Raw genomic sequence first — 21,454 nt, 5'->3', positions numbered from 1 at the left:
TTTTCTCCAGTCAAACCAAAATCCCCTTGCTGCTCCCTATACTTCTCATTGCAGATGAGGTCTGGTTGCTAAGGAATGATATGAAGTGATAATATTACCCTGCCCTCAAAATCATGTTTGCCTCCGTTCTCGATCAGTTGGTTTAAGGGGCTGCAACACAGTTCAGTAGCCAGTTGGGGATCAGATTCTGGGAAGTGTAACTACTAAGAGTAGTTAGAAATGAGCTTACAAAACCTGCAGCAGTGGGATAGAAAAGCTATATGGGAGAGAAAGCTGGTTCTCTCCCTCCCTCCCAACATGTCTGAGCTATCAGCTGTTGGGGTGAGTCCCAGCTGCCTCGTGTGTTGACTCTCGAGTGATAGCCATCAGCATTTGCCACATGAAAGGAGAGGAGACTGGTGTTCCTAAAAAAGCAGATGAGAAATAAAGATTAGGACGCCATGTTGGGATGTTGGCAACATTTCAAATCGAGATAAAGGCATTGATTTATCAGGAGTGTTTCTGACCATATCATGCAGTATATAAATCAGTTCCTTCCCTGGTAAGACATGAATAATGTTCTTGTAGGATAAGATCCTTTGAGGCAGTACAACTTTTCTTGCATACTTCAAATAGGGCTCCCGGCTCCCAGGTGAACATTTATTTACAATATCTCTTATCCTGTGCTTTGATAGAGACAAAAACCTCCATATGCTTATGCATGCTTAGGAAGGGAGTAAACCTGGCTCTGTGTCTAAAATTACCAAGCAGAGTCTCTCGGTGCATGCCAAGGGTCCATGCATGCAATGCTATCTGTGGTATGTCCCCCAAGCTGGCCTCCACTGCTTTTATTCAGTCCTCTCGTGGCATTTAAAACCGCTCACTGCAGGTCAAGGAACACTTTATTGGGGAAAAGGGAATGACTTATTGGGGTAAATGGCTGGCCCCAAACCAGTTGACCCATTCTGTGGCCGCTCCGAGCAGAGGACACTGTCACTTAGGGCTCCTCATAAAATATTGTGGATAGGCTATAAGTACAGCCTGAGCTGTAATTGATAGTCTTGTGTTTGTAAAGGGGCCGCGATTATATGTTCTTATATATGAGACTAAGTCAAGGCAGGAGCGGTCGCGCCACGTGTGAGAGGAGAATCCAGGGCAGAAAGACGTCTTTCACTAAAAAAGAAAAGCAGAGCTTTTTAGTCTGACTCCAGGGAAGCCAGGGGAACAGTTCCTGAAAGGAGAAAAAAAGACTGCAGCACTGTCCTTAAAAACTGAGGAGGTTGTTCAGATCTGCTGGCTGTTTCCAGCAGCTACAGCAAAATTCTTCCTTGTGCAGCTTTGCATACGTTATTTCAAAGTAAGCTTTTTTTTATATTCCTTGACACATTTTGTTGTTTGGCCAACAGGCAGCAGTAGGGCACTTTGGGGAAAAATATACACAAATCTTGATTTAATTACTCTCTCAACCATTTCCATCCATCTTCCAAGATGCCTTCTGAAATCTTCCACAAATCTGTTCAGCTCTGATTGCCAGAAAACTTTTGGCCATTTTTCCTTGTTCTTGACACATTTTGTCTTACACAAATATGCAAATGAGGAGCAGCAGTGGGACGTGGTGTAACACACATCGTAGGAACAAGAGGAGAGAAATAGCAGAGATTGTCATGTGAGTGTTTGAGAGATTAAGGAACCAAAATAGCTGAGATGGTGGCAATCTGCTGGGGAACTATTGTGCTGTTTATGTTGTCGCTAATAGCGGAGCTAACGGACATCACATTCTCATATAAATCCGTCCCTGATTTAATTTCCTTTTCCTTTTGTTTTTTGGTCAGTTGTGTTTTGATAAATATCAATGTGGGAAGCAAACTTTATTTATAAAGCACTTTTCAAATCAGAAGTTACAACATGATTTACACTGGAGACTAGAGCATTTTCTACTCAAAATAACATAAAATACCAGATATGTATAGGTCTGTTAATGAATCTTTGGCAAACAAAAAAACACAAAAAAACAGACCCAATAGGTGCAATGCGGGGGGGTGGGGAGGGGAGATAGGCTACTTTTATGATCCTGCTAAATTGTCTTTACATTTTGTTTTGATTCAAAGGTTTTTCATTGGTCTGTAGGCCTTTTGTCCTTCATCCAGCTAATGTCCGCTTCTTATGTTAAACAGCACTGTTTTGTTTACAGGGGCTCACCTCCCCATTTCCCCATGCAGGTCAGCGCCCTGCAGCTCCTCCTCCCTCCCTCCCTCTCTCTCTCTCTCTCTCTCTCTTCCTCTCTTCCTCTCTTCCTCTCTCTTCTTGTCCCTGGCCAGTTGATTCAGGGAAGTGGTTTAATTCACATGCAAATCCCGCCAGAACACCAGTCATTCACGCTGCTAATTACGCCAGTGTTGAGACGCTGACTTGCTGACATCACACCGTAGCATGGAGGGAGGAGGAGGGTCGGTGTGTGTGTGTGTGTGTGTGTGTGTGTGTGTGTGTGAAGTTACCCCAGAAGACAGGAAGTAAGCGGCGTTGCCTCGAAACAAAAACTTAATATAAGGGGTTTAAATTGACTGGATTTTCACTCAGGACAGAAATGAATAGAATAGAAGTTTCTAGGCTTTCGTGATGATTAATCATTATTAATTAAAGTAGGATATTCAATAAAGAAGTAATTTGATAATAAATAAATAAAAGCTAATTACTAGCTGCGGATTTCTCAATAATTAGGCCTACGTGTTTAAAGTTCAATTATTGAGTTTAAATCATTGATCATGTGCATGGTAGTTTAATTACAAAATAGGCCTACATAAGTAAAATCTTAAGGTCCCAGTAGCTTTTTCCAGAGCGTTCAATCTCCATCTTCATTTGAGAAGACTGCTTAGTTATCACTGAGCTATTTCCCTTTGTAACACACTCCTATTGCATTCTGTCTTTTAATTTGGTAAAAGAAAAACCCGACGTTTTCCCAAATATTATATATGATTGAAGTTACATTAACATAAATACAACATGAATTGCCTACATATGTACCTATATGTTGCATATACATGTACGGGGATAGACAAATCTAAATCACAAAGGGTACATATATTTGATTAAATTATAAACCAAAATATGTCCCAAAACTTTTGACAGCGATGCTTTTATTTTGAAAGTGCATACCGGAAGAGATCGTGTAATAAATACGCTCTTGACACCGGTTAAAGATTAAAGCGCTGCTGTCCAGTGGGTCTGTCAGCAGCGAGTGGAGCAGCTCCAGCGCTCAGTGCTTTTAACGCGGCGAAACTCCGCACGGATCTTCATTTAGAGCCGTCAGCAGTAACCTAACCCTGCTTCCAAGAGAGATTTCTGTCTTATTCATTTGGATTTTCAAATATTTCGTCGGAATCTGCGCTCTCGTTTGGATCTTTAAACAGGGATCTGATTTTACGCACTTTAAGTTGGCTCTCCGTCTGCGCTTTTCTCCTCAATGAACTCCTGAATGTGTTTGCGGAGAGCAGGGGGTTGACAAAAGGCGTTTAAACGGAGGGGGTACATGTAGCAGAGGGGTGCAGACACCGCACAGCGGGTAAGAGTGGGGTGTTTGCGTGGCAAAGCTGTGGCGTTGGAGTTGTATGACAAATTCTGCAATGAGAGACGCATTTTAAAACCCGCACCACCACAACCAGCACCGACGTCAGGGCTATGGCTGACATCCGTCGCAGTTTGTAAGAAGGTGAGCAGCTGATTATTGATCGTGTTTATGTTGTGTTTGGAGCCGTTTATAATAGCGCGACGGGCGACTTGTTGGGGTTTCGAAAGCATAATGGAAGAGATAATTGAGTCACATGTGTTTTTTAAATGTATGAAATCGAATTTGTTTCTGACTAAGCTTTTTACTCTCTCTTTGGAATGTGTGCGTAAAGTAGCAACAGCACTAAAAGAAAAAGGAAAAAAAACATGGGCTTTGAAAATAAGTTTTTGCCTTCTTCTTCTTTGTCACTTTGCTCAACACCGGGTGTTATTTGGATGCGGAGTTGTCGGACTCGCACCGTAGCTTTCACCGTTTAAATATCCCCCACCCCACCCCCTGTGGCGCAACGGTCAAGCTACTGTGCGCTTTCCAGCCAGAAAGTCTTTGTTGTGCAGAGTCAGACTCTGTGCCATATGGATTATATATTGCTTAGTAAATTAACTGATAAATAAACAAGCATCTGTAAAATATTTAATTTGCCCCCCCCCCCCCCACCCCCTCCAGATCAACTTGCTTCATGATGTTTCTCCAGTCAAGTCTTATTATTTTTTCAGAGTCTTAGTTAAAATGCTTTAATCATTTCCTGGAGTTTGCTGCAAACTGCACCGGAATCAAGTGGCGTAATCGTTTTTAACACATTACAAGACTGCAGGCTAATTGAGCCATTTAGATGGCTACTTTTTGGCCGTGTAAAGGGTCACTGGATTAGCACATGAATGGACTGACGGGGAGATAATGAATAATGTGGCTTCAGCAGCTGGCTGCAGTGTCGTTGGGCTCCTCGGGTCTGAGAGCAGCCCAAACATTAACTGAACTGACAGGAGCCTAAACGCCAGATCAACATTATTTCTGACATCCTCAACTGATTTTTTTTTTTTTTTTTTTTTTTTTTTTTTGGGGGGTCACCGCATTGGTTAGTGCTCTTTTCTTCACTGACAAAAAAGAAAATTCAATATAATATCCCAATAAAATTCCTGGCAATGTGTTACCAGTGTTTGAGTATGGTCTGAAGTCTGTACTGAGATTGTCTTGGAAGCCTGACCCTTCCATGACTCCCTCTGTTACCATCCAAAGTAGCTTTATGGAACAAGTCAACAGTGAATGAGTGTATGTGGTCCAGTCTCCATTCACTTCTTAAAGCCGAGTGAGAGAATATAGAAGAAAAAGCCCAGTCTCTTATAGATCTACAATTTAAAAAATACTGTGACCATTTAGCCCTGATGTTGTTGTCCTCGTAGTGCATGTGTTTTGTGTGTATTGCATACCTGCAGTTACTATAGGTTACATTATACAGTTGAAAGTCTCGCCCAAATTCGTCATTAGGTTGTGTTCCACTAGCTTTTGGCTCTCAATAATTTTGGCGTTGAAATATTTCTCTTTATGAAAACCTGAAACATTGATACTATAGGCTGCGTGTTAAATAGTTATTTACCTTACTGGACAACGCAAATAATTTCAACCAAGATGAAACGGTCATTAATTTGCACGAGTCTTAGGTTCACTATTACAGGGGTGCTCCAGCGGTTTTTGTACTGTACTTTCATAAAGTTGGGGCGGGGGGTCCATTGATTGAAATTGAAGCAGCAGAGCACGAGATATCCCAACTTTTTAAGTCTGTAGTGTGGGCCAAGATCCAAAAACACTGGCTCCTACATTTCCCATAATACACAATTGTATCGGTGATTAGACCCTCCACTGCCCCACTTTTCTTGAACCCCACACCTCTAGTTTATAACGCGGGCTTTCTGTTGAAAAATGTAAGTTTCTGGACCAATTTGAGTAATGTGCACAATTGGTGGAGTGTCTCACGGGAGCGTTTATTGTTGAATGCTAATGAAATGGTCATGTTTAGATAAAAAAAAAATGCAAAGATGCCTATGTTGCTGTCCATTACTCTAGGAAACTCCTCATCAGGTTGAGGCTAGTGGTCTAAAGGCTAGTTGAAAAGAGCGCATGACTTTGGCTCTTTATAATTTGTTATGACAGGTGGATGCAGGCCTAATCTCTGTCCTTGGCAACACGCTGCATCTGGTTCTTACTAATTAGCCACTAATGGAAAAAGTCTTTGTCGAGCCTAATTCTTGTCGGGAACACCTCCAGTCATGTTCAACTGTGATTGGCTCCTAATGGCTCTGATGTCAACATGCAGCCCAGTGTACATAAAAAGACCTTTATTTGTATATTGGTAATTTGTGCAAGTGGGGCTAATCGTTGAATCCTGAAAATTCCAACCGCTGTTTCAAAACACTGGACAACGGAAATGTCGCATTCACCAAACAAAAGGCAGTTAAAGAGAAAAGAGTCTGTCGTCGTCGTCTTCCCCCACTTTCAGAGAAAACAAAAGCAGAGGCAGGAAAAAAAAGAAGCCCATGCTTGGCTGCAGTGTGCACCCAGCTGTTCTCTCCTCTGAGCTCTCCTCTCTTGTCATCTAACCTCAGTTTTTGCGCAGAGCTGCCATTTAAAGATGGGATTTTAATCTGGCCATCTAGAGTGATGCCATGGAAAAGCTGCAGCGGTTTTGGGAGCTGCTCAGGAATTAGAGTGGAATGAGACTTCAGCTTCAAACCCTCCAAGGCTATACTCCCTCCACTGGCTCTTGGATACAGTTGAATCAGAGGGTTTTCTAAGCTTGGGTTGTAAAGCGTCTCCTAAGGAATTATAGTTCCAATCCTAGTCCTATTTTTTTTTTTTTTTTTTTTTTTTGCCTTGCAGAGATCATTTTGAGTCAACTTTTGCTTTGCTTTGAAGCACATTTACTAAGATGGTAGAGTTGATCCTAGAGACAACAACATGGCTTTTTCGGACCAAACTTGAGACCATGCTTGCTGAAGATCTTGCAGCAGTGATCTAACGCAATTGAACAGAGTCTTATGTAACTTTTAGAGGTGTGCCTATCAGACTCCAGGCAGACTAGTTACGTATTAAAACCACCCGTTACCTGGGTTACAGGGCTAATGTAGAGGAGCAAGACAATGATAATTAACTCAAAACGGTGAATCATTCTCTGACATCATGGTCACGGGGATTATTGTCCAAAAACAATACCCCCCGGGTGTTGAACAAACGTCACACTCCACCTGACCAATGATACATCAGCGTTTACATCTCCCAGGGGGTGAAAGCCCAGTCATGTTTGAAGCCTTATTAACTTCCCTTCTCTTTACCTCTCAGTCATTTATGAGGCGACAGCGATGCACTTGACTTGTATTACCAAAGACCCAAAATCTCTCCTAATTGAAATCACGTAGATTACAAGGGGAAGCTCGGGGATTAGGTTTCAGTGAAGGGGAAATCCCAGGCATGTGCATGAAGCGTGTTGTAAATCATGAGGCTAGAAGGGGATGGAAGGAGCAACGGGCCGCTGTAGGCCTACAGCATCTCTGCCAGCGCTGATGTGGGGAGATCCGATATTTTCGAGTTGAATCACTTGAGGAAGGTCATCATCACACATCCGGACTGAGAGATTTAGGGTCGGATAGGTGCGTTTCTCCAACGGTCACGAGCTTCTCTGCCTCCAAATTGAACTCCACTGAGACCATAGGCGGAGCGTGGGGCAGGGAAGTTGTAATGTGTCCTCTCAGAAGGAATGCAGTGTGAAATGCTTTCCTTCAGCTCTGGCTATTTGTATACTCTTATCGCCAAGAGTCCCTCCTCACCCCAAGGCAGAAATAACTGCTAACCACCTGGCAGTGTGTCATAAGACTGGAAAGGGTGTCCATACGTGCTTAATGCTTGTTTGTCTTCCCCTTTCGGTGTCTTTGTCTTTCAATTACACTCATCATCCTCGCTGCGAGTGTGTGTTCTTAGAGATGCACACATTTCTGTGTGTCAGCCAGTTAATCCTCCTTAAATTAGTAATGATGGTGAAGGTGCTGGGTTGTAATGAGGCACGCTGCGTCGCCCCTGTCTATAGCTTCATGCCGCTGGGACGGGGATTTTCTAAAGAGTCGGCCTGCTTGACAGCTGCTTGATGATTTTGTCTGCCTGAGCTGCATCGCTGCTCTGTTTATCATAACATTAATATTAATGCCGACGATATCTGGCCACTTCATGTGTAATATTGATGGAGTTAGTTTGTAAAGCTTGTGACTTGCCCACTGCAGAAATTGCAGGGTGTCTGCCTATCTGCTTAGGGCGGTGTTGAAAGCTGGAGCTGACAGTTATAGGCAGTTAGGCTCCTCACAGATGGCGATAAATCTCAAGTGGTGATGGAGAATTCTTCAAACTTAAGACCTGTATATTGTGTGAGTTTTCTTTCTAAGGATTACATGTCATATGTTGTGGTATGTCAATGGGATGTTTTACTGGGAGAGCTACACGTCTTTCCAGTGTCCATTCTATCAACAAAATCCATCAGTGCTAAGCCAAGTAGACTGAAGTGCTTTGTTAACCAAGACTCAACCCTTGGGCAAGAAGTGCCCCTTTGAACGACAGACATGGTGAGACTTGGCCAGCTCTCCACATGGTGCTGTCTGCACTCCAAGCGCTTTATACTACCAGATCCTCAGCTGACCAAGCTGTCAGTCTGTCAAACAGTGTCCTGATTGTCCTTAAGCTCTTCCGTAGGGCTGTCAGTCCGTCAGTCAGACAGGCATGTGTCCGTCTGGGAAAGTAATGGGATTGTCTCCCTGGTTTGGCCACTTAAGGGAGAGCAAGGTTTAGTGGGATGCAACCTTCTGGCCACCCAGAGTTTACATCTCCATTCAGGGGCTTAGAGCTGTCAAGGACACGGGAATCGGTATGTATGCAGTGTCTTCTCCCTTTGGAGCCAAGTACAGACCTGGTGAAGGTGGCCTATATTTTATTTTTAATCCATGCTCTCAGGTATTTAACCCACATCCTCTTCTGCTATCTGCGCCATTTTCAAGTTTTCGAATCATTTCTGTCTCTTAAAGAAAATGTCACTTTATGAGGTTTTTTAACATTAATATGCGTTCCCCCAGGCTGCCTATGGTCCCCCCCAGTGGCTAGAAATGGCGATAGGTGTAAACTGAGCCCTGGGTATCCTGCTCTGCCTTTGAGAAAATGAAAGCTCAGATGGGCCGATCTGGAATCTTCTCCTTATGAGCAAGGTTACCTCCCCTTTCTCTGCTTTGCCCGCCCAGAATATTTGGCCCACCCATGATAGAGACATCATGGCTTTCAAACGAGCAAAGTGGCAGTTGGTCAAGGCCACACCTCCACCCTCCCCTTTCCCCCCCCTCTCCTCCTCAATAGCTACAGACACAGAAATGGCACATACTAAGGAAAGCTCATTGTGGGACTGGCTCTAGTGGCTGTAATTTTGCACCAAGACTTTAGATACAGTATTAGGGGACCACTAAGGTCTATATAAGAGCATCCAAAGAGCACCATGTCATGGGACCTTTAATTCCAATATTTTGTAAGACAACACTTCAGAATAGTAGTCCGTGCATGCGTACAGTGCTGCTTTCCATCACGGTCATTGGCTGTATTCTGCTAATATCCATAGTCTGTTTGTGATTATGTCCTTGTTCTTGGCACCCGAGAGGATTGTTGAGTGTTGTATTTGTAGTACCCACATTTTACTGTGAGAGCTGCAGTGGGAAGCCTTGACCTTTTTAAACTGTGTGGAAACATCCTTTACGAGTAGAGGGTCTGCAAAAAGACTCCATGTGGTTTTGAACAAAAATCGAGAGCTTGACAAAAGTTTTGAGGGGGCTTTTACTGTGGCTACAGACGAGTAGGTTGGGTGACAGAGTTTCCTTTTTTTACAAGTTACTAGTTGTCTGAGGTTACCTTTTTGGGGAAAAAAGCAATTTAAGTTATTTTTATTTTCGGTGATTAATGGCAGGCTTCAGAGTCCCAAACAGCAACTGCAGCATGACGTCTTGTTTCTGTTGAAACTCTACCTCCCCGAATGTATTTCTGTTTACACTGTGATTTATTAAACCGAGAGGTTGTTTTTACCCTAATGGTGGTGTATTCTGGGGTATAAAGAGTTAAAGTGTACGAAAGTTATTTGCAAAGCACAAATCACACTTTTCAACAGCGTAATTTAGGAGGTCAAATAACTTTTGCCTTCATTTCTAATGTGAGTCTCTTATTGAATTAAATCTTTATTTTTGAAGCAAAGTTTAGTCTTCATACGACATTGGCTTAACAGATGCTCTTTGTCTGTTTTTGTCACGCCGTGGTGTAGGAAGATCTGTGTGCACTGTAAGTGTCGCCGTGAGGAGCATGCTGTAACAGCCATGCCAGTAGAGATGGAGAAGACGGTCACCAAGCTGATGTACGACTTCCAGAGGAACTCCACCTCTGACGACGACTCGGGCTGTGCCCTGGAGGAGTACGCCTGGGTCCCACCAGGACTCAAACCTGAGCAGGTATTAAGAACATCTTACACTTATCTGAGCCACATTGGACCGCACCACTGCCGTCTAATTGTTTGTTGTCCAGCTGCTGGTGTTAACAACAGACTGGCATGTCAGAAATGGATCAAAAGACAATGATGGTCCTGGGATCACATTACAATTACACTCATCAAAAAACTCTGATTTCATGGGTGCCCAGATGGCTCAGTTGGTAGAGCGGGCGCCCATATAAAGAGGTTAACTCCTCGACGCAGAGGGTTCGACTCCGGCCTTTGCTGCATGTCATTCCCCCCTCTCTCTCTCCCCTTTCGTTTCTTCAGCTGTCCTGTCAATAAAGGCCTAAAAATGCCCAAAAAATAATCTTTTAAAAAAAGAAGTTCAAATGTATACATGAGACATGTTTGATGTATCAAACATTTGAGTTTGGACACAGCAGAGGGTACAAGTTTATACATTTACATACCAGTAGTGTAAACCTAATGAAAGTTTGTGTTGCACATCATGCCAATATTTTGTAATTGTTCAGTTAGAGCTCCACCTCACTATATGATAGCTCACCAATTGTGCTGACTGCTCCTTCTGCAGGCTAATGGATAACAAGGATTATATGGCGCCAGCAGTCAGTCAAATTAATCTCCAATTCCTTTTGCCTGCAAACATGTTGACAGTAGGTTTCATCGCTCTCACGGCAACAAAGCTAAGCCTGAGTAATTCACAAACTCATTAAAGGTCCCATGCATGTTGAAGAAAATCCTATTTAGAAAGTGCTCAATTGAACCGTAGGTGTGCACGTGTGGGAGGGTTTCCAGTTTTATGGGACAATAGAAGCGTTTATGGAAGCTGGTTTCATGTTGTTGATGAGCTGGAAGCAATGAACAGGCCAGTACAATGTTGGTATGGCTCCTAGTTTTCACCACCGACGACTGAGCGCAGCTATTTTTCATCCCCCTCAAGGGTCACGCGTCTAACCCTGAAGTCAATTAGGTTCATGTCTAGTGGGGGTATGACCTCAGGAACAGTCAGACCATAATGGAAACTGGACTGTGCAGTATTGCATCAGCACCGCACTATAAACAATCTTGAAATTAACTAGCTATTTTTGTATTTTGTGGAAAATATTGTGACAATTAAGAGCACTTCTAATAGCCTAGATGAAGACTGTCCTTAGCTATAGAAATTTAAATTTTCCCAACCTTACGTCCAAGGCATTCAAGCTGTGGAAACTTGTGTGACCTCCTACAGAGGAGCGGATGTATGCCTGATGTGGGGCTTTTCAACACCCGGCCTTCCTTGCAATAGGTAAAGACAGAGTGAGAATAGAAGGTGATGGTAAACACAAAGTTAATCTCCAGGATCTAAACGGTGGGTTTAGGTTTCCCCGTAGGGAGCCGGGGCTGTGATAAGTCTGCTATTCAGCCAGCAGTGGTGTAAAGTCACCACTCTGTAACGAGAGATTTCAGACCAGGACAGTGGCATTCAGTTAGAGGTGTGTGTGTGTGTGTGTGTGTGTGTGTGTGTGTGTGTGTGTGTGTGTGTGTGTGTGTGTGTGTGTGTGTGTGTGTGTGTGTGTGTGTGTGTGTGTGTGTGTGTGGGGTTGTGTGTATAAACAGACCTTTATCACCGCACACAGTCATTAGTGAGTGTGTTGGAGAGGTTATTGAGCTGCGGTGTTAGGAGGGCCTGCCAACATTCTCTCTCCCACTGTCTTCTTTTGCTCTCCTCTCTCCATCCTTCTCAAATAAAATTCTTGACTGTTGCCAAGTTACAGTTTGTCAAGGCCAAGAATGTTGCTCAGCATTGGCCTGTCTCTGGTGTTTTTATTTGTTTTACAGTAACGTAGCAAGAGCTGCACTCTAATGTGCATACGCTATTCAGCATGTATCAGGATCTGATTTTAATTTGCATTCAATCATGAAGTCTGCTTTTTCAGACTGCTCCCATGTGGGATATTTGAATAGAAATTCAGTTCAATCCAGGTTCTGATGTGGATTAAGTTTCAGACAACAAAGAGCCCGTCTGAAAGGTACCTGAGGCTAGTTTGACCTGTTCCAAATGGACCTGACTGATTCCCATCTGAGTTTAAGGACCATGCCAAATGTCAGCCCATTACCTGATTACAGCCAGCAGCTGTGAATGGGAGATAAATGATATAGCTATAAAAAGTGCTTTACGCATCTCTAAATGATTGTCCGATCTGTCAACTAATTTTTAGCCATGCTCGCAGCATGACCCTAATCCAGAATAAAATATCTGATGGATGTACTGACATGAAAGTTTGTATAGATATTAGGGGTGTAATGGATCACAAAACTCCCTGTTCGGATCAAATCATGGTTATGAGTCACGGATCGGATGAATTTTCAGCGCAGCGCTCTAGTCTGGCTTTATTATACATTGAAAAAGCTGTAAAACTGCAAACCACCATTTAATCAATAATAGGCATGTGACCCGTTTCAACTCCACCCCTCAAAGAATCAGAATCGATAAGAATCGAAAAGAAGAATCAGAATTGGAATCAGAATCGTTAAAATCCAAACGATGCCCAAGCCTAGCGGTGGGAGTGTCATGGCCCATTTCTGTGACGTCCTATTTAGTTTTTTAACCCCCTAATGTAGCACGTGTAGACTTTAGATTTTTATTTATATATTGATAATTATTGTTTTCCGTCAGATTGTTTATATATCTCATCATTTCCGACCGCACTGTCATGTACAAACGTTGAAAAACAGCTGACTATTACAATAGTGCTTGTTTTTTGTGTTTTACCCTCGAGGGTGCATTCCAAAACCCATACTACCATACTATTTAGTATGCCAGAAACAGATTTAGTATGTCCCAATACATAGTCTGTCAAATGCAGTATGACCAAAATTCCAGGATGTCTTACTGCATTCAGTCACATTTTGAAGTATGCAAGCCAGCATTGCTTTTCTGGCTATTCTGACCCACAATTCTCTGCACAGCGCAAGATATGTCACATTGACTGAGCCGCAGAGAGAGTACAGACAGATGACAGCCTGATGACTGTTATGAGCAAGAGGGTCAAAGGCGCAGTGTTATGACGAAGTATTATGCCCCAATTGTATGCACACTGTACCTTGTAAGGGCAGATGCAGTACGTACTAACATTAAATAGAAAAAGTATGTGATTTGGAACATAGCACAAGATGGTGACAATGGTAAACATTGTACCTGCTAAACATCAGCACATCATCGTGTAACTGTGAGCACCGCTGTCCCCATACAACCTCACAGAGCTGCTTGCATGGCTGTAGACTCTTAGTATATTGAGTATAGCTTATATTTCGTGCTTAATTAACCCATCTCAGGCCTTTTTAACTTTCAAACTCATTAAATTTGCTCCCACAACTATGCTGCTGACTACAGTGTTGAGCTGTGGGCACTTGCACATTTCAGCAAAGACATTAGAAGAGAAGGACAGCGAACGAAAACACAGTCGTTAAATCTGCTCACTTCACTATGAAAGCACCATCTTTCCCACCACGTTTGGCTGTAACTACCAGTGTTTTCTCTACAATATAATATCTTATGTGTCCACTAACCACTGTGAAGTGGCTTGTTAAGAAAATGTCTTTTCCTCCAACTGTCTGGCCATTAACAGCAATGGAAACCAGCTGTGTGAAGCGTGCGCTCTTGTCACTCAGATGCAAAGTCCTACCATTTGCTTTAGCTTTTTAAAAACACTCCTTTCAGTACAGTTCGAAATTCCGCCCTGTCTTTAGTTCTGTCTGCTTTCGATTACGGTTATTATCACACGCTACTCCTCCAACTGTGGCCATTATGTGCATCGAAGTGCGTGTCTGTGTGTATCTGTCTTTAGATCTGTTCCTTGAGGCAACAATCCTTTCACCTCTAGATTGTAACGTGTGTGTGTGTGTCTGTGTGTGTCTGTAAGCACAAGCACGTTGTGTGTTTTATCAGTGCTTGACCACAGTCAGTCTTTCATGGACCATCCTGAGATCCGCCCGGCGTCCAGATCCATGCTGCTGGACACGGATCCGGCATTCCTCGCCAACACCGTAGGAAGCCAACAAAAGCAGAGCAGAAGGAAATAGGTTACACTTACAACAAGAGGTTCCTGCTGTAAATTCATCCCAACAACAAACATGCATTTAGACTCTGGCACTACAGCATCAGGACAAGAAAACTTAAAAATATGTTTTTAAAAGCAATATATTTTCATTTTGGTCTCTACATACCAATGTGTGTCTGCGTTATTCACATTAATTTGTTTAGTGTTTTGTGTAACTCTGTTATTGCCAAGGACGAAGCTAATGGCTTCTAGGCAGTAGATCCATTGGGTAGACAGATGAGGCATTAAGATTGGCGTGACCTAGTCAGCAGGTATCGATCGTGTTGTTTCTCTTTACATTCCAAGTCCTCATTGTGTGTTCTTCGGTATTGCTTTTGTTTCTTACATTTGATCAAACATTATCTTGATTCTTCTTCTACTTTCACTCTCTTAATCCATCTATAATTTTCATCATGTCTTTATTTTCCTCTCCACACCTCTCCTACTCCCCCCTCCAATCACATTCATATATGACTGGCTGACCTCTGTTATACCCCGGCCCCTGTTATAGTGTCATAAAAAAGGACCGCAATAAATAACATAGAGATGACACTCATTGTCTGCAGCTGTAATGTAAAGATTGTCCAAAGCAATTTGGAATGGCCAGATAAGCATTAATCCCTCTGTCGCACGCACACACACTGCTACATTTATTCGTGTTAATCACGTGTGTGTGTGCACGTGTGTGTGCACATTTGACAGGTCAGCGATACATTCCCATGTCAATGTGCAAAGATGGAGAGGTGCGGTTCCATTAAGTCTCCGCGGGTGGGCCATAAATCAAAGTGTGTGTGTGTGTGTGTGTGTGTGTGTGTGTGTGTGTGTGTGTGTGTGTGTGTGTGTGTGTGTGTGTGTGTGTGTGTGTGTGTGTGTGTGTGTGTGTGTGTGTGTGTGTGTGTGTGTGTGTGTGTGTGTGTGTGTGTGTGTGTGTGTGTGTGTGTGTGTGTGTGTGTGTGTGTGTGTGTGTGTGTCCGGTTGTACATTCTGTTAATTTTGTCTCCACACAGTTTTACCTTTTTCTTTTTTTTTTTTTTTTAAGTGCTGAAATGATAAATGGACATCTAACCGTTTTGTGTAACTTGTCATGTTAAAATGTGAAACATGTGTAGGTTCCAGCTTATCTAAAGAAAGATTTGTAGCTTCTCTTTGTCTTATTATAAACTGTATCTGACCGTTGAGCTGTTTTACTGCTGTACAGACAAAGTAAGCAATTGGAAAAGTGAAAGTATGGGAGCTCTTGGATTTTTCCTTATTTTGTGACATTTCATAGACAAAATATGAAATCAATTAACCAGAAATAGTAATTGAGGGTTAGGGTTAGTTAATTTGATGATGGAAATGATCAGTGTATTTTGGGTTTGTCAGCTACTCTACATGTTACAGATATGTTGTTGTTGTTCTTTATCATCACGCACATCCTCTTTCTGTCTCGGTCTTGTGCTCAGGTTCACCAGTACTACAGCTCGCTGCCCGAGGACAAGGTGCCTTATGTGAACAGCCCAGGAGAGAAATACCGAATCAAACAGCTGCTCCAGCAGCTCCCGCCCCACGACAATGAGGTGAGAGTCCAAACTGACCCCCTCCCCAACCCTCTCCATCCATCCATATATCTAGCCCTCCCTCCATCCCCTCCTTCAGGGCAATACAGAGATAAGAGGAAGGAGACAGAAAACAGGAAATAATAGTGTCTTAATGGGCAGGAATGAAAAAATGTGTAGCTTTTTTTTTTTTTTTTTTTTTTTTTTTTTTTACATTAATAAACCAACAATTTGGTACAGTACCAAAGTTTGACTAGTTTAACGGTGCTATATTGATTTAAAGAAACAGGCAACCACCTTTTTAACTCTATGCGTCTGCGTAACACATCCCACTTTACAAATGTATGTTGACGTGGTGTGTGTGTGTGTGTGTGTGTGTGTGTGTGTGTGTGTGTGTGTGTGTGTGTGTGTGTGTGTGTGTGTGTGTGTGTGTGTGTGTGTGTGTGTGTGTGTGTGTGTGTGTGTGTGTGTGTGTGTGTGTGTGTGTGTGTGTGTGTGTGTGTGTGTGTGTGTGTGTGTGTGTGTGTGTGTGTGTGTGTGTAGGTACGCTACTGTAACGGTTTGGACGACGAGGAGAAGCGAGAACTAAAGCTCTTCAGTAACCAACGAAAACGGGAGAACCTGGGCCGCGGCAACGTCCGGCCGTTCCCCGTGACGATGACGGGGGCGATCTGCGAACAGGTATGGTACAGAAATATCCGAAACCTACATTTTTGTGTCGTTTCCCCAGAAGTCAAGAGACATGACGAGATGATCTAAATGTCATTTCTGCGTTGCGTGACAAGGGAGAATGAAGTGCAGTTAGGTCAAAGGTGCGCCGTGTGGCAGATGGAATGAAAGCATTAAATATTGCGACAGACATACTGAACAGCCCGCTGGCATTTCAGGTCTTTGTGATGATGTACGAGAGGTGCTTTATGTTGACATATATAAAGGGCAGAGACGTACAGTCGCCCACTTTTATCACAACGTTGTGGCCTTGTCAGTCTCACCTCAAGGTGTTGTTCTTAAGAGGATCTTATATCACATCTTGCACGTGTGTGTTGCGTCTCATTCTCCCCACCATAGCAGCTGTCTACCAATTACACTTTTTACCTTAATAACACGTAATACCTCGGAGAACCAAGTTCTCCGAGGTATTACGTGTTATTAACCAAGTTATCCCTCTGAAAACATTTCATAGTATTACCCAATGTCCCATCAAATATTTAATGTATTGTCTACATTTATTCTTCCGGTGGACTACAGAGTGCAATGGAGTGTGTTCTTTTAACAACAAACTAGCGCACTTCAGAATCCGCTAGCCGTGTGTGTGTGTGTGTGTGTGTGTGTGTGTGTGTGTGTGTGTGTGTGTGTGTGTGTGTGTGTGTGTGTGTGTGTGTGTGTGTGTGTGTGTGTGTGTGTGTGTGTGTGTGTGTGTGTGTGTGTGTGTGTGTGTGTGTGTGTGTGTGCACAACAAGCTCAAGCAAAACGGAGCTACTCTCTGTTGTGTTGGTGCCTCAGGTGTATAGATGCTTTAAAGCTTGTGTTTCTCATTCACTCAGCATACACACACACACACACACATACATACACACAAGGGAGCAGATTGTTGGGAGAGTGTGTATTGATTGAATTCCCCCCCCCCCTTTGGCCTCCTTGCAGCAGTAGCCTATGTGCCAGTTAGATAACCTGATTGTAACTCTTGCTCCGTCTCCGTCTTCCAACCCCTCTAAATCTACTTTGCCTAACCGACCTTACCCTGTGCACTCCCTCCTTGTTTAGCTTTCTTCTTACCTTTGCACCTCCACGCCAATCTTGCTCTCCTTTTTATCCTCCCATATATCCCTCAATTTTTATTTCTCCCCTATTGCCACACCAATGTCTTCCAGCAGCATTTTAACTCCCTCTCTTTGTCTGTGTGCTTGTATTCCCCTGTCACACATGTAAACACACCCTCATGCTCTCAAGTTGTCATGCCAAATTGTGTTAAAGACAAAGATGCAACCAATCTGTATCAGCACCAATACTGACTTTGTTAAAGATCCCATGAAATGGGCTCTTGAACTTCTTGGAAAACTGTTGGGGATCTGCTGTAGTGCTGAAACCATTTATTGATCGATTTGTCTTTTTAAACATTCCCATGTCCCAGCTTTTCATTTGTAAAGATGTGCTGCTTTTCTTAGTCTTATGTGATAGTGAATGGAATATCTTTGGGGTTTTGGACTGTTGGACAAAACAAGCAATATGAAGACATGACCTCAGGCTTTAGGAAATTGTGTTTTAAGGGTTCCTTTAGATGTTTACCATGTTGAGCCCATCATCTCTGGACGAGTTGGCTGACTTCATGCTGACCCCTCGCTCACGTGATAGGGAAGAAAATAATTTATTGATACTGATCTTCAAGACTTGAATGAATAGTTTTGGATTTGGAACTGTCAAATATTTATGAATCGTTTTACTGCCTTTTTTCTTTTGCAATGATTGTACAAGGGGGGGGGGGAGTCACTCTGGACAAGTGTCCATTACCTTAGATTATTTAGGTTCTCAGTCACGGTCATAAGGAAATGTTAATAACAAAGAAAGTAAGAGAAATTCCACAAGCATTTTTCAAGAATATTGGTGTTTTAGGCATTTTGCCTTTTATTGGACATTAACAGTGTAATAGGCAGACAGGAAACCTAGGGAGCATGAGAAGTCCACCACTTGGCCACTGGGTGCTCGGGTGTATAGAACGACAAAAACTTGCTCGGTATCAGCCACTACTTTGAGTTTACATATCGAAATTGGTATTGGAGAAAAAAAAGCGGATCTAAGTAGTGACGAGTACCGACAAAAGTTGCGTGGCTGCAACCATTTACTCAAAAACTCTCTTCTTCCTCTTCCTCCACCTCTTTTTAGTGCGGAGGCCAGATAAATGGCGGAGACATTGCCGTATTTGCATCACGGGCAGGTCACAGCGTGTGTTGGCATCCAGCCTGCTTTGTGTGCAGCATGTGCAACGAGCTTCTGGTGGACCTCATCTACTTCTACCAGGACGGGAAGATCTACTGCGGCCGGCACCACGCCGAGAGGCTGAAGCCTCGCTGCACCGCCTGCGATGAGGTAGACACCGTTTACATGCAAACACGCACACATGCCTGCACATGGACGATCATGTGTTCACAGACGCACATACTGTATCACTTACTTGAATATACTGTCTGTAATGTGGGACGGTGTCTGTAGAGCTTTTTATGAAGTGTTTACAGGCACAAATTTTGCAAAAATACATGACCATAACGCCAAACTGCTGTCATATGATACTCACAGGCTTCCATACACACTGTCACAGTTTCACACATGCAAGGGTTTTTCTGGTCTAATGGGGTCGGCTCTCAATATCCTGATCTCCCAACCATTAGCACTGAGTTACACTCTCTGCAAATGGGGACAAGTACTTAAAAAGCACCCCGGTGTTTTAACAGCAGTGTAATTAAAAGTAAATGCACCATCTAGATTTCACCAAGTCCCCACACACATTAGCCTCCTAAACAAGTCAGTGACAAAGAGGAGGATCTAAGATTGCTAAGCTGCAGAGGAGTAAACTGTGTGCATGGAGGGGGAGAAAGGGCGAGCCGAGCCTTTGTCCCATCATTCAGTGGGCAGTAATAACCCAACTGAGGTTCTACCTCTGAGGACCTGTGATAAACGATACTCTTTCTTATCTGTCCCTTCTTAGATCATTCTTGCGGATGAGTGCACTGAGGCAGAGGGGCGTCACTGGCACATGAAGCACTTCTGCTGTTTCGAGTGCGATACTGTGCTGGGGGGCCAGCGCTACATCATGAAGGAGGGTCGGCCCTACTGCTGCTCCTGCTTCGAGTCCCTCTACGCAGAGTACTGCGACTCCTGCGGGGAACATATTGGTATGCTACCTGCATCTATCACTTTTAATATAAAACTGCATTAATCTCCAATAGGTCAAAAGGGACACTTGCAGAAAAAAAATATAATGCTAAATACATGGATACATGGGGGAAAAAAAACAAGTGAAAGGTTATTGGGTTGCAGTTTTTCTTTGAGGATGAAAGAGTAACCTAATTTTTTTGCATAGAGTAACACAGAGGGGAAAGAGCTACAGTAGGAAGATGTGGCCTGGTTTTTAGCAGTTAGTCATTGAATGATGTCATGGTCAGGCATTTTAGGCATGGGCACATAACAGAGGGACACAGCGAAACATGTATATATCATTATGCAGCATGAAACCAACCTGGGGCAAAGGCATGACTGTCAAGTGACTTTTCACCCTCAGGATCTGTTTTTATCACAGACGCATGCACCAAGCGTCAGTTAAATACAAATTTAAACATCTTGCAACTTGTGGTGTTAGAGGCAAACCCACTGAGAGGAGAAACTTGTGTGTGTGTGTGTCAGGATGCCCAGGTGTGATTTTGGCACATACCTCTCAACAAATCCGCTCTGTAATTATTTGTTAGACAGGATATACAAAAGTATTTGGCTAAAAAGCACAACTGATTATAAATTGAAACCACCAGCAAACATGCTTGAACCAGATGGCAGCCATTAGCAAATAGCTGCTTTTTCTTTCCCCCTTCAACAACTGCAGTCCTACTCAAAATGCTATGTGTTTATACAATGCTGGGAAAGCACCATAATGAGTTTGCCCCAGGCGCAGTTACGTTACAGCCTCCAGTTTTATTTTCTCACTCAACAAGCAACTTGTAAAATGCCGCTATTTTCACATAACCAGTATTTTAAATAAAGACATTACCATTTTTCATTTCAACTCTTTGATAAAGACATGGTGCTTTGTATTTATTTGTGCATTTTAAGTCCCATGATCTTATTTTTGTATAAATCCATGTGTATCTTTTCTGCAGGCATAGACCAAGGCCAGATGACGTATGATGGGCAGCACTGGCACGCCACAGAGGGCTGCTTTTGCTGCGCCCGCTGTAAACGCTCTCTCCTGGGTCGGCCTTTCCTGCCCAAGCAGGGCCAAATCTTCTGCTCACGCTCCTGCAGTCTGGGGGAGGAGCCCAATGGCTCGGACTCCTCTGATTCGGCCTTCCAAAGCGCTCGCTCCACCAGAGAGTCCAGACGCAGCTCCAAGGCAGGGAAGAGTGGAGGAGGGGGTGGAGTTCAGACTGAAAGATTTTCAGGGGAGGTGGACCCACTTTCTTTACAAATGGATCTTCTGAGTCTATCCAGCCAAACACCCAGTTTGACACGCGAGCCACCTGCCTGGCAGAGCCAAGAGCAAGCAGGTGATGTCTATAATTATGAATCCCAATCAGATCCAACTTCCAACCCCACCCCTCTCCAGCTCCTTAGCCAGTGCAATGTCAGGATGGCCTATAACCCCACCTGCTCTGGACAGAATAATCAACAGCAAGATCACAGGATCAAGGAGAACGGAGGTTTAAAGAGACCACCCATCTCAGCCGTGAAGGGCCACTCTCTGAATGAGATGTGGTTCCAACAGCCAGCTCCAGAGGAGTACAATCCACCCAAACTGCGGACCCAAAAGAGCTTCACAGAGGTGTCCCATTGTTCTCAGCACCACAACGGCTTCTCCTCTGACAAGCGCTCCATCAGTTTGCATGGCTTTCAGAGGGACAGGGACAGAGAGGCGGGGCCTCCAGCAGCAACCCAGGTGGCAAGAAGCAGGAACCCCATCAATGCACTTAACTTCACAGAGCAACTGACTCCTCTGGAGCAGACCCCCAGAGGATCCATGGAGTCCCTGGCCCTGTCCAATGCAACAGGTGGGTTTGGTAGTGTTGCTGGTTTGGCACCATGT

General features: G+C 43.5%; 1 protein-coding gene across 2 annotated transcripts in view; it reads left to right on the top strand.

The window, feature by feature from the left end:
* Nucleotides 1–21,454, top strand: part of prickle2b (prickle homolog 2b) — a 93,165-nt gene that overhangs the window by 69,917 nt on the left and 1,794 nt on the right. Inside the window, exons 1-7 of one of the 2 annotated variants that reach the window (XM_028576981.1) lie at nucleotides 3,197–3,685; nucleotides 9,867–10,050; nucleotides 15,577–15,690; nucleotides 16,213–16,350; nucleotides 18,550–18,753; nucleotides 19,370–19,556; nucleotides 20,532–21,419. In XM_028576981.1, coding sequence (XP_028432782.1) covers nucleotides 9,919–10,050; nucleotides 15,577–15,690; nucleotides 16,213–16,350; nucleotides 18,550–18,753; nucleotides 19,370–19,556; nucleotides 20,532–21,419 — 1,663 coding nt within the window. In that variant the 5' untranslated portion in view covers nucleotides 3,197–3,685; nucleotides 9,867–9,918. Of the gene's footprint in view, nucleotides 1–3,196; nucleotides 3,686–9,866; nucleotides 10,051–15,576; nucleotides 15,691–16,212; nucleotides 16,351–18,549; nucleotides 18,754–19,369; nucleotides 19,557–20,531; nucleotides 21,420–21,454 lie in introns of those variants that run through there. The other variant, XM_028576980.1, reaches the window with a different exon arrangement.

Source organism: Perca flavescens, chromosome 4 (genome assembly GCF_004354835.1).
Source record: "Perca flavescens isolate YP-PL-M2 chromosome 4, PFLA_1.0, whole genome shotgun sequence".
Taxonomy (NCBI): domain Eukaryota; kingdom Metazoa; phylum Chordata; class Actinopteri; order Perciformes; family Percidae; genus Perca; species Perca flavescens.
This window is presented reverse-complemented; position numbering and strand designations above follow the sequence as displayed.